General features: G+C 37.8%; 1 protein-coding gene across 1 annotated transcript in view; it reads right to left on the bottom strand.

Moving 5' to 3' along the window:
* Positions 1 to 13,746, bottom strand: part of POLA1 (polymerase (DNA directed), alpha 1, catalytic subunit) — a 202,571-nt gene that overhangs the window by 173,643 nt on the left and 15,182 nt on the right. Inside the window, exons 12-19 of the mRNA XM_009998493.1 lie at positions 10,499 to 10,573; positions 9,090 to 9,228; positions 5,881 to 6,038; positions 4,311 to 4,395; positions 3,462 to 3,523; positions 2,661 to 2,750; positions 864 to 980; positions 49 to 224 (exon numbers count right to left, since the gene is read on the bottom strand). Of these exons, the coding sequence (XP_009996795.1) occupies positions 49 to 224; positions 864 to 980; positions 2,661 to 2,750; positions 3,462 to 3,523; positions 4,311 to 4,395; positions 5,881 to 6,038; positions 9,090 to 9,228; positions 10,499 to 10,573 (902 nt within the window). The remainder of the gene's footprint in view (positions 1 to 48; positions 225 to 863; positions 981 to 2,660; positions 2,751 to 3,461; positions 3,524 to 4,310; positions 4,396 to 5,880; positions 6,039 to 9,089; positions 9,229 to 10,498; positions 10,574 to 13,746) is intronic.

The raw sequence follows: 13,746 nt of genomic DNA, 5'->3' as shown, positions 1-13,746 counted from the left end.
GCTCCTCTACTTCCAGTGAAGGATCAAAAACATAAATCTGGAACATACCTGTACATATTTTGAATTTCCTCTGGTAGAATTGTTACCTTCTCTGTTTTCAAAATCTGACGGACCAGTTCAGACAAATGGTAACTTTTGCAACGTATTAATTCTTTAGCAGAAATTTCTACATCACAGATCATTCGACCACCGGCAGCATTCCTTTCAGCAAACCCTCCTCGACCCTTAACCATATAGGGCAGGACAGAAAAAACCAAACAAAATGAAAACATACAAGCATTAGCAAAGAACATCAATGCAAATATACACTTATAGTGTATATAAAGTACATACTCAGTCAAGTCAGTTGGTCACTAAATACTAATAATCTAAATACTCTACTAAATACCACTAATACTTAAGCCTTAGTTATGTCCTAAAGGAATTAATGGTATCTTTCAGTATATGTAGATACTAGGAAGTAGATATTTAACTCTCCTTTACTAGCTAGATCTTAATTCTTAAACTGTCATGCCTTTTTTTTTTTAGTAATTAGGATAGTTTTAACAGGAACATGGCTTACTTTTTCTCATTTTACAGTTATAGCAGACAAAGACTGTTAAAGACTACTGCAATTAATCTGTCATTACCATCATCCCATTGAAATGTGTAAACTACATTAGCCTAACTTGAAAATTAGTTCAGCTTATTACTCTAATAAATGTCATACAAACACCCAACATCTCTGATCTGGGATATATGAAATCCTGCATGACCATCAGTCAAAATACATCAGTATGACATTAACGATTTCTCAGCAAAATAATTAATTTTTAATCACAAGCAACATAAAGGGGCTTAAAAGACTTGAGCCATCTTATTACCCCAAGCTTTGGCATGTTGGACCTCCTCAGTCGACCTATCTTGGACCAGTGAGGGACTTTAGACACATGAATTCTTTGAAGCAGCACTTCAAGATCAAATCCATAAATATTGTGACCCTTGAAGCCGAAAAAATAGCAAAAAAAGGTTACAACAAATGCAAATTGAAATACTTACTTTTACACACTTGATATTCCTTTGCCCTTCATGGCTTTTTTCCAACTAATTTATGGCATTATCTCTCTCATATAAATATTTATATATATATATATAAAAAGCAGTAAGAGAACACTTGTTAACAATACTAATTCATCTTAACACTAACGATGTTATTCAGCAGAATACCAAAATCAGCTCTGTAACTCTCTGACAGCACAAAAGTCAGCCTTATGCTTTGATACCAGAGACTAAGATATAAAGCTTTCAAGAAAAAATAAAAACAGCCAAACAAACAACATTCTTTATACAGCATATAGACAGATGTAGCTATGAGTAATTCCTTTTCACATCACTCATAAAAGTCTCACTATTGACATGAAAATGCTGTAATTTTTTCCCCTTTGGTACCACAACAGGCATAGTGGTTACATCTGAACAGGAAGACCTTGCACCAATATTTACATTAAAAGCACTCCAGCAATATCTGCCAAGTTCAAACAATGCTAAGGAGCACTGATGACACTGATCACTCAGCTGAAAGCAGAATGCTACCCTGGATGAACACACATCTATGTGGACCAGTGAGTCTCCAGAAACTGTAGGTTCACCATAACAGACACACCTGCATAGTGCAATACTGAGCTACAGAAGTAGCTCCTTAAAACCATCAGCCATTACAGGCATGGCAGAGGGCTCCTACCAATATTCATACAGCTTGGTTTTCAATAGCAGTAATCAAACCAGGTGCAAATTAAACTGCACTGACATGGCTTTGCTGGTTTTAGGACCAGAGCTCTCACACTCCTACTACTGATATCTTCAATCTAAAACCACTGGCTGCAGTGTTACTCCTGATTCCTTCCCATAACCACCAGGAAGCTCAGCTTGTATGGAGACAACTGAATACCAGTAAGCCACAGTAAGCTGAAAACATCAGGTATCTGACTGCTCATTTCATCCTATTCCCGCCACTTAATTATTTGTATTTACCTACTGAAGAGTAACAAGTCATATATAACCAACCTCAGATTTATAGCCAACTTCAACTTGTCTTAAAAATCAAAGTCATGAAAGTCATAACTGTACATTAATTAAACATAACAAAAAGAAAGTGAAAATTAGCAATTAGAATAAATCCTCAGCTGCCAATACAGTAGAAAATTTAAGAATGCTTATTACAAAACTGCTCAGATCCCATAGATTTGTATAGGTTATCATTTTGACTTGCAGCATAAACACAATCTAAACTGTGACACAAATTACATAAGCACCTGAACTGTTGGTATAGTATACTGAAACTATCTGAACCCTTAAGTGTACCAGAAGTTCCTTATTTTTCTAGAAAATCACAAGGCTTTTTTGTTGTGTTTTTGTCTGAGTAAAGACAAAAAATGCTTCAGATACTTCGGAAATGCTATTTTAGATATTATGGGAAGTAATAGGATGTATAAAATACTGCTAGTGAAAAACTCGGTACCATCTTTTTATCCAAGTCCACCTCTGTCTGATAAGCAAATTCAACTCATAAGGCAGTCTAAGATAAACATTAAAAAACCTGTAAGGGGACAAAAGAAAAAGAACAAAGCTGACCAACTGACAATACACTTTAGTTTAACTCTCAAAGTCTCAGAACTACTCACCACAACAACATCTGGATCAATTTTGTGAATCTTCGCAAGGAAAAATCCCAGCAGTGTTCTCTCTGTTGCAGCAATTTCTATTTTAGCATTCTAAAAGGAGCAAGAGAGCACCTGATTTCAATGACCCAATAAGTTTAAAATGGAAACATCTCTCCCCTACTACTTACAAGACAATAATAAAGCACCACAGAGTTCTCCCTTTCCTTCTATAATTCAAGGCTTTTTGTTCTCACTCTTACAGGCATAGAAAGCTTTTCTCAGAGGCCTTTTTCCATTTTGCTTTTGTATGCAGGTGTCTAGTGATATTTTAAGAGCCTCCTAAGAATCAAGCACACCAGGAGAATGCTCCATGTGCATCCTTTGCTCACAAGTGTAAGATCACAGAGAAACAGAGGAAAAACAAATACAGGTTACTTTATTATGTCATCTCTCCCAGTGCCCTTTAAAAAGGATGTCTTCTACATTTTGACAGACTTTTACCCTCCAAGGAAAGAAGAAACAAATTCTCCCAGTTTACTATGAATATATAGGTGTAATGAAAATTAATCATAAATTTAACCTCTTTGCAAAACCTTTCCAATTCTCTTTTATGAGCACAACTGGCAGCAGTACTGAATCACACTGAACACACACATCCGTTTTTACAACAAACACAGCAGAAAAACCTGGGTTTAGGTTTGCAGAGTGGAAAACTAAATAATCATGCCATTCCTTTGAGTATTTCTCTTATACATCTTACCCAAAGCAACCTGAAGTTCTCATTTTAAAAGAAAATGCAGAGGGCTAGCAAAATGAAGTTACCTTCTTTTTAATAGCTTCTTTGAAGTCATAAGGAAAAATGCAATCATTCGGTTTGGAAACAACTGCAAAAGAAATTGTATTTGTTCTTTTATATATGTTAATTGTACCCTCCTCATAAGCATCCATCCACAATGACAACAGGACCTAAGGAAAGCTAACCTCTGGTTCTAAAACACCTAGCTTTATGTGAATACTTGTCTTGAAGATAACCAAATACTTTCATAAACTATTAAACAATTCTAATCAGTCAGATTTGAGGTTATCACTGGAAGTTAAAACTATGGTCCACGGCTTCTGAAGAACTTCCTCTCACAAGTATTCAGAACACTTCACTTCTGACTGAGGTCTGAATCTCGAGGTTTAGCTCATCTTACTATAAAAACACTGCTGTGAGAGATATAAGAAAACTTGTTTATAAATAAATGTGACATGTTTGTTTTACGTTCTGTTCAGAAGAACTGAAAAATAACTGACAGTAAATAGGTGGCCTAAAGTAATGGCTGAAGAAAGTAATCCCAGACAACACATGATAAAGTAAAACTAATAAAAATTATAGGAAACTGCATGGTTACTTCCCATCAAGTCAGACCAATATTTTTTTCAATTAAGTCTTTGATAAAAAGTAACCAATGAAGTTAAAAATAGAGAGAAAAGCCAGCCTGGGAGTTGAAACTTTGTTGCTTGCCTATTTAAAACCATTATTGTTGGAGTGACAGAATTAAATTTAAGAAAAACACATTAAAAAAAAAAAATTAAAAACCTATACCAGAAAACCCACCCAAAAAAAACAACAAAAGGAAAACTCTGAAGGTATTATTTTTATAATAATGAACCGTTCCAAGCACATACCACAGAAGTGCATCTGAAAAGGAGGCTGAGGTGGAGCCTTGTCCAAAGGAAATTTCTGATGAATCAGAGCTGCAAGAGCCACAATCTATAACAAGGAGATACAGAACACAAAACTTCATAAACATGACTACTATCAATACCCTTCTTTCCTTATTTTTTTTTGTTTCCTCATCTCTTTAATCTTGTTTCTACAAAGTATCTTTTTAAAATCAAATCCAACTATAAAGTTAAAAAGAATAAAAGTTATCAACCGTTCTCAAGTAAATCAGAACTTACTCCTAAATTATAATCTTAGAAATCTGAGAGAAAAAATAATTAATTTTAGAAAACTCTGCTTTTATCAAATTATATTCTCAATCTGAATAGGCCCTGCAATTTAAAACAATTCCCTTATGAAGTGCAAGGGAGATGTGAGGAGGGCAGGACATACAGAAGCCTTGCCTCTGGAAGTGCTGCCCCTGAACAAGCAGTCAAGACTGCTAAGGCAGCAAGAGGTTTTAGCATTTAGAAGCTATTTGCTTTAGTGATGTGTTAGACATTAGGAAGAAATTATTTCTTGTGAGGGTGGTGAGACACTGGAACAGGTTGCCCAGAGAAGCTGTGGATCTCCCCTCGGTGGAAGTGTTCAAGGCCACATTGGATGGGGCTCTGAGCAACCTGGTATAGTGGGAGGTGTCCTTGCCCAGCAGGCAGATTGAACTAGGTCTTTAAGATCCCTTCCAACCCAAACCATTCTGTGATTCTATGATTCTACTTGCTTTGCTTGCTCCCCAGACACCAGTCAGGAAAACACAACAGAAGACTAAGCAGACAGGCTTTAGAAACATCTTTGCAAGCAAAGCTCTGTTGGTACCCAGTGTGTATCTCAGTATGTTGCCTAGAAACAATCCATTTTCCATGCTTCCCCAAACAAATTTTCAGCTTCACCAAGAGGGACTAACTCTGCTTGAAAAAAATTTCAGCTGAATTTTTCTTCCATTCAATTAGCCAGAAGCAACTATCATACTCTACAAGTGAACACCTAAGCTAGAAAGACATGTTGAAAAAGATAAACATGCCTAACTATGCATTGACGTTTGCAGTCCACAAGAGAGTGGCCACCTACATCTCTCCTCCTTCCTGAAGAAAGGAAAAATCTTGCAGCAGAATAGTAGGTTCTTTGAAGTTCAGAACAAATCTCATTCTATTTCAAAATTAGCTTTATCAGGTCACTTTACCTAGAGCCCAGCTCTACCAAAGTAAAAAAAAAATAAAAAATTACCCATTAAAAGCTGTTCTGGGACAGTTTCATTTATAACTATTATGCACCACAGAAAAAATAAAAGGCTTGAAAAAAATGCAAGATCCATTGTCACATAAAGCATTCTCACCAAACGGGCCCCCTAAATCCACAGTTCTCATGCTGGTGAGACCTCAGTAAAAATTTCTTTGGAAAACCACAAACACAAAGTTTACTCAACAGTAAATACTCTTAGATATGTTTTAACAGGTGAACTTCTTCCAAGCCTTGGAAAAATTTTATTGTATGCCAAAGAACAAAACCAAACCAAAATAAGAGCAAATTACTTACCTCATTCTGGTGAGTCTTTGGATTCTGAGTGGTCTTCATGCTGAAGGACATGACCACGAGAGGAGGAGGAGGAGAAAGTTCTTTAACCACGTTCACCAAGCCAGGTTTCATGGCCACAGCCTCCACCTTACACCAACTGACTGACTGATTTGAAGGCTCTGAGGAAACAATATGCATCACCTTCACTTCTCTGGGAACAACAGGTATGGCTTCTCTAATGGCACTGCTGCACAGAGAAAACCTTTTTAACATTCTGCCCTTGTGGAATAGCCCAAGGTCCAGACTAATCCTGCCTCGGCCCTGACTCTCCAATCAGAGACCTAGTTACAGCAAGGGCTCTTTAACACTAAAGAAGAATGCGAAGATTTGCATTGAAGCCAAAAGATGTGTAATGCAAAAAAATAATTCAGGCAGCTTTATATAGAATCACAGTAGAAAATAGCATAACCAAGTGGGCATAACTTCACCTAAATTAATAGACTACCTCTTAGCATCTTGCAGTCAGTCCAGAGAAAGAATGCTTCATAACAACTAAATTAATACAAGTCAAACTTTCATGTACACGGCAATTTCTTAAAACGCTTCAGAAAAAGCAGCCGGAATGCTAATCAAAAGATTTTTTATCAAATGAGAACAGGAACATATGGTTGACTGAAAAGCACTGGATAATTAATCTAGATAAAGTCTTTCAGAAACATGATTATGGAAACAAGGAGATAGGAGATGACCTAAAGACAGTGTTCCTCCTGCACTGGTAATATGAACTATCTCAAAATGTAAGGGCAGTCACAGAAAGCTATTCAGGCATAAAATGTAGAAGAGATAAATTATATAGATGGAAGACATGTTCTCTGCCTCTTACCATTTGAATATTTTGGTCTGTAATTCTTCACTTACTTTAAAGAAAAAGTGATCACTCACAAAAGATGCTGCTGAGGTAGCTCACTACACACAGAAGGAAGGAAAGAGTACATTTCTGAGGGATTAACTTTTTGAAGACAGCTGTTGGTAGACTTGGTTCTCTTATTCCCTACAAAATTACTTGATCCCTCTCTGAAAACCCATGTATTTCACCTTCTCTAATTTTTTCTCTGCTAAATGCAAAGAGGTAACTGAATACAATATTTTAATTTATAAAATAACTGACCACCTCTCCAAAGGACAACAGATGATAAATTGCTTAACACCTTTTTTCTTTGATCTCCAATATCTTCACAAGCAGAGTTTCAACCTGCACTCTACAGAGCAGTCTCCAACATGGGATGCCTGAAGCACACAGGGTGTGTAAGACAACCCAGTGGGGTGTGTGAAGAAAATATTTTTTGTAACATTAATAAATACTTTAAAAAGTGTTTCTTTCATATACCTCTTCCTTTTTGAATTTCTATTTTTGGGTTTATTTTATAATGTACATATTAGTACAACAGTACAAACATAAAATTTATAAACAAGTATCTATATATTTGGGTTACATGTTCCATTTTTTATTGACAAGGTGTACAGTCTAACAAGTTTGGAGACTGCTGCTCTAGAAAAACCTCTGATGCTATCTAGCATTGATATTTAAACTGCAAAGCCAGCTTCATTATCAACAGCGATGACAGTCTTTGGAGAAGTTGTAGGAGTCTGATCAAACAGTTTGAGATTCACTTATTCTAAAACTTCCAGGTATACTTCTTATCCCTGCAATCCTCTGAGGGAAGTGTGGAAGGGAAGCTACACAAGAAAGCAGGAACCTTCTGGTAAACTAGATACACAAAAATCAGCTGTGGGGCACAAAATCCAGTACCATGACTACAGAAATTGGTATAAACTAGCCAGCTTAATAGACAGTTTTCAACAGAGTAGGCATGCTGATGTTTTGAAATGAATCACAGAATGGTTTCAGTTGGAAGAGACCTTAAACATCTAGCTCCAATCCCCCTGCATAAGCAGGCACACCTCCCACTAGACCAGGTTGCTCAAAGCCCCACCCAACCTGGCCTTGGACACTTCCAGGGATGGGGCAGCCACAACTCATCCAATAAGTAATTCTGATACCAAGATATAGACTCTCTCTGGAACCTAAAGGCTGTAATGGAGATAAGGGAATGGCAAAAAAGAGCTCCCTTAGTTTACCATTTAACTCTGGGCTGGAATCAGTATCTGACCTCAGGCAAGGTAGCCTAAAGGGAAATAATGTACATCAGCACTAAGAAAAATTTCATACTGCCTGAACTGTTAGTTACCATTGTCATAACATTTGTCATACCGGATATGAGGAACAAAACAGCTCTGGGGTCTTTTCAAGTGAAGAAAAAAATGCCCAATATATACAAGGTCAATTCTTGGGAAAAAAGTGCAGATGAAAAATTACTCTGAGGTCTTTAAAATCAGTGTCAGGAAGTACACTGATGCTTGACAATGTCTGGTGGAAAGCCCACCAGAGTTAATCCATCCTCTGGCAGTCAGGGAATGGCCTTGTCTATTCTTGCTCAAAATCCTTAGTGGTATCAGCTTTGTCAGTGATGAAGCAATGTGCTTGAAGAGAAGAATCCTCCTGGTGCCAGTGTTCAATACTATCAACTCTATATTCAAAGTGCCCCACAGAGACTGTAGGAATAGATGTAGCTTTTGTCCAGTATGATCAACTTCCATACACTCTTGGGAATACACAGCTAACATTGAATAAATGGCTCTAACCAAGCCAAAGCACAGCAGCATAACAATCTGTAAGTGGTGCATGTCACTCATGAGGTGGGAAAGATTTCAAACTAGAAAAGCTCCACACCACAAACTTTCTCAGTATCAGGAAAAAAACCAAACAACTAACACACAAACAAAAAAGCCACCTAGGAGCAGTATGTTCTTAAAGAGATTCATTTGTAGGAAACTCACTAATCTTAAATTAGCAAGAGAAGAAAGAGGAATAAATTAGTGAACTAATGTTAATTTCCTACAATGGCTTTAGGGTATGCACCAGAGTAATTGCTAGGCTCTGCACAGTTCCCTCTCACTGCCATTCAGTCTCATCTACACAGTGTGCAAATTTAGATGGATAAAGATCTCACTCAAGAAAGGAAAAATATGGTACTATTTGTACTAGATACTGGAAATAAGACAGATAAGTTGCGAAGTTAATTTACAAAATTATAATTTATCAGTACAATTTAAATTTTCCCTCCTCCCACCAATCTATAACCAAGTATTTTACATGCAAACCACCATACGTGGATTTTTTATTTCCAGCCAGCATGGTCCTTTGATCTTCCTACTCATCAAAAGAAGTTCCAGGCTAGAGGTGTTGGTTCCAAATACATGTGAAAATGTTTGTCCTTTCAGATCTTGGGGAAGCCGAGGGCATTCAGCCTAACAAGTAACAGAAAGTAGCGAGTCATTTCACCCCGTAGAAGTCCTTAAGGTTGACAAGCTATATTCAGACAGCACCTTAAAAAACACAAACAATACCTGAAATCACTGTAATTTCCCACAAGCAAAGCCTTAACCCACAATGCCTCACTGTAATTGAAGGAATTACACCTGAATTAAGCTTACCTGACTTAAACAGGTGCCTAACAAGATCAGGACAGTAATGTAGAAAAGCACTGAAGCAAAAGTTCTTCCTCCATAATGGATGCAAGAGACAAGTAATAACATCAGCCAGGGCAATGTTTGCTGACCATGTTAACACTGAAACTGCTCACATTGTAGACTTACTTAGATAGTTACAGCTGTAATCTTGCCTGTCACATAAAGGCTGAATTAAATGTTTGCACAGAGCTACAGAAAAATGTAAGGTAGCTAGTTAGTATCTATGGGATCTTGCTTTTGCATCTAGAACTAGTGTTAAAAAAATGGTTTAAGAAGACAGTATTTCAGCAAACTGAAATAGGTTCAAGACCACTGAGTGTCTTACACTTGAAACCAAATCAATTATTTTTGCTAGAATAACTCCTCATGGGATTTCTCATGGGAATTTTTTTTCATCTTCACCGCTCTATTTTACAGCTCTTCAACAAGTATTTTTCACCCAGCTGCTATTTCCAAGAGCCATATAAGCAGAGATATCAGCTATATTCTGTACATGAATTCAATAAAACAATTCAGGGTAATAAGTAATTTTAAACACCTTACAGCTCTTTGGGGCCTGATCCAGTACAGCTAAAGGGTTGTTTGACTGACTGGTTGATTCAGTGGCAAGGCAATAAAAATAAACAAGAATAATTATGAGTATAGATTGACATAAATTAATAAGCAAATAATAACTGGGAAAGAAGGAGAAAGCAATGCAGTAGTTTTAGGATGCATTTTTTCCCCTTTATGCTTTATTTACACAAATAGACCCAATGCTAACAAATTAACATATTCTAGGTTACATGGTAAATAAGAGTTTTTGTTAAGGACTAAACAACATAAGATTTTAAGACAAAAAGCCACAAGCTTAGGTATTAACTCCCTTTTTTTTTTTTTTATAAGAAGACAATGTGCACCCAACCACACAGTACAAAAGAACTACAGCCACTAGCTAATGAAGATCAAATCATGCCATTTTTGTTTTGGGGTTATTTTTTTAGTAAAATTATAGCATTATTAGTTAGGTTCAAAAGCAGGTTATGGCGTCTCATCAGATTATACTCACCGAGTATTTAACTTCTAAGTATTCAGATTTTGCTGGAACATCTGGGATCTCAAAAGCATAATATTTTTCCACTTTCTATATAAAACAAACATACAATTTTTTCAATTATCTCCCAACCGAATATTCCTTCTGTCCAACAAGAAAGCTAATGAAATAAATGTCAGCCAAAACATACATCTCAAATATCATGGCCTTGATCATGTATTACCAATTCTGCAACTCATATCCATCTAAAGACTGCTTCAGTACCTCTATTTAATATCTTTAAGTCTTCTTAGCATGAAAAGCTTCTACACAATTGACTTAAAAGTATACTAACCATTACAAAGCAAAAAACATACAAGCTTAATATTTAAAAGAAACTCAGAAATGTACTGTACATCACAGGCTTCAGACATACTCATGAGAACTGGTGGTTGCAAACCATCACAAAATCACAAAACGGCTGAGATCAAAAGACATCTCCAGAGATTGCCTAGTCCAGCCAGCTGCTCATAGCTGGGTCAACTAGAGCATGTTCACTCAAGGTCCTCTCCAGTTATGTTTTTAATATCCCCAACGATGGGGACTCCTGAGCCTTTCTGGGCAACCTGTGCCAGTGCCTGACCTCCCTTAAGAGTAAAAAAATATTTCTGCATTCTGATACATTCGAGGTGTTTCAAATAGTACCTATAGCTCTCACCCTCCATTTGGCATCAACAAGGAGAGTCTGCCACTGTTATCTTTACTCCTGTCCCTCAGATATTTATACACAATAAGATTTGCAACACCAATCCCTCAACCCAAATCTTCCTTTTTCTGGCAGAGCAGTCCCAGCTCTGTCAGTCTCTCCTCACATGACAGATGCTCCAGGTCCTGCAATTACATTTGTGATCCTGTGCTGGACTTCCTCCAGTATGTGCACATCTTTCTCATACTGATGAGATCAGCTGAACCTGGCACTCCACATGTGTCTCACCAGGGCTGCATAAAGGGGAAGGACCACCTCCCTCGGATCTGTCACTAGGGACTGATGTCCAGCTAGACTTTATGTTGCAGTGATCACAACCCTGGGAGCCTAGCAGTGCAGATGGCTTTTAGTCCATCTCTGTGTTCACTTACGTAGCCCATACTTCAGTTTGTGTTTGAGGATGCTGCAGGAAACGGAGTTGAAAGCCTTACTAAAGTCAAGATAAACAACAGCCACTGCTGTGTGTGTCTGGAAAACAGTTGTTTTCACAACTAGTTGCTCCATCACCTTTTCTCAGGGCTTGAGGTGAGGCTGACCAGGGCTTGAGGTTCCCTGGGATCTCCTCCTCCTTGCTCATCTTCAGAGTAGATTTGACATTTATCTTCTTCTAGTCCTTGGGAACCAACTCTGATCAACATAACCTTTCAAAGATAATCAGTTATTGTCTCACAATGACAATGGGATTGGACAGCTCTCTCCACACTCATGGGTGCATCCCATCAGCTTCCATGCATCTGTGTCTGTCCAGTTTGTTTAAATGTTCCCTAAACTGATCCTCCTCCACAAAGAACAAGTCCTCTTTGCTTCAAGCTTTCCTTCTGGTCTTTTGGGGTCAGGGATTGCTGAAGGCTGGACTCAGCAGTAAAGACGAAGGTGAAGATGACATTGAGTATCTTGGCCTTTTCCATGTCCTTTGTCAACACATCCCCTGTCCCTTTCAGCAGCAGGCCTACATTTTCCTCATGCTCCCCTGTACCTATAGAAGCTTTTCCTACTGCTACTTGCCTTCCTCATCAGATGCAACTGCAGGTGGGCTCTGGCTTACCTTTTTCTACCACAATTTCAACTCCATTAGTCTTTCCTCTAATCCTGACCTGTAAGCTCTTGACCAGCTTCTTTGCCCATCCTTAGGCTGGGGTCTATGCATTCCCACTGTTCTGACATGTAAAAGGGACTCCCCTCTCCTCACCATCCCCAACTGCCCTTCTTAATCATGTCCTATCCTACCACATCTGTGTTCCATAGCTGCACACAGCTCCCACTTTCATACTGCATACTTAAGCGCACTGTCACTTCAGAGAGGCAAGAGAGCTGATTTCCCAGCCATGGGCCAGCTCTTAAATTTATGACATGCTTAGAACAGAACTGTTTCTATGACAGTATTGCATTTTTCATTTTGAGTAACGTGTTTTTTACTAGAAAGCAGTCAAGTTTGTTTATACACCTCTAACAAAGACAGTTAAAGCAGTCTCAGACTCAGTATGTTACTGAAAGGTTAAGTATCACTTCTGCTTTCTTGAAGAACAATGATGATTTTCCACAACACACACAGCTTGCTAGTTTCTAAAAATACCTACCTTCGTTTTCCAAGTAACTACAATATCCTGTGCAACAACACTATAATACCTGCTGAAATGCCATGTGCTACCCCATAATATGTCTAGTTTGCCCTGTAACACTTCACAAACCATCTGCACCACTGTTACATATTATTGTTACTACGTTATGCCATAACTATGCTACAATACTATTCTTACTACAAGAATTCTTTGAAGCCTCTTAAATTAAAAAAAGCATATTTTCATGGGACAGTGTACTAAATTCAGCACATTACACATAGAGTCAGCATAATATACCACTACAGTAAGTTTAACACGAAAAAAACAAAGTCACCATAAACTGGAATAAAATTCACAAATAAATAAAAATGCAGAGTTAGGTAAACTCAAAGTTACTTAGTTTTGATGTTGGGTCATTGTTGTTTTTTATCCTGTAATTAACAGCATCAGCAATAGCTCCTTCAGAGCACTGCTATGAGCAGTTAAGCTTGCTACTTCTCATGAAACTGCAGTTTCAAGGCTGCAAAGCCTGGGTAGGAGAGGAGAAAGCCCTCTACTATAAATAGAAAGATGGCAAATCCATCAACAACTATGGCATCAAGAGCCCCATGCAAGCAGAAGAGAGTAATATCACTTGGTACGAGAGCACCAATATGAAGTCAGAACCACATTACAAATTAGCATGCAAATGTAGATCAGAACTGTTGAGCCAAAGCAGCACCTCACACCAGCAGCACATGATAACTGTAACAGAACAGATGGCAACGCACTCAGTGCCTGTAGCACATATTACTGGTGCCCCCCTTCCTTATTCTTTTTTTTTTTTATTTAAAAAAAAATCCCTCTCAGGCTTCAAACAAGTTCTCATTGCAAACGAAAGCTGAACACAGTTTAAAAATAGCAGGCTGCAGTGATTCATCTGCGTTATTCCACAGAGCTCAGCTCAATTACACAAGCGT

The sequence above is a fragment of the Chaetura pelagica genome, unplaced genomic scaffold (assembly GCF_000747805.2).
Source record: "Chaetura pelagica isolate M959 unplaced genomic scaffold, ChaPel_1.0 scaffold265, whole genome shotgun sequence".
NCBI classification, from domain to species: domain Eukaryota; kingdom Metazoa; phylum Chordata; class Aves; order Apodiformes; family Apodidae; genus Chaetura; species Chaetura pelagica.
Note: the sequence above shows the minus strand (reverse complement) of the source record. Positions and strands in the feature narration are given on the sequence as shown.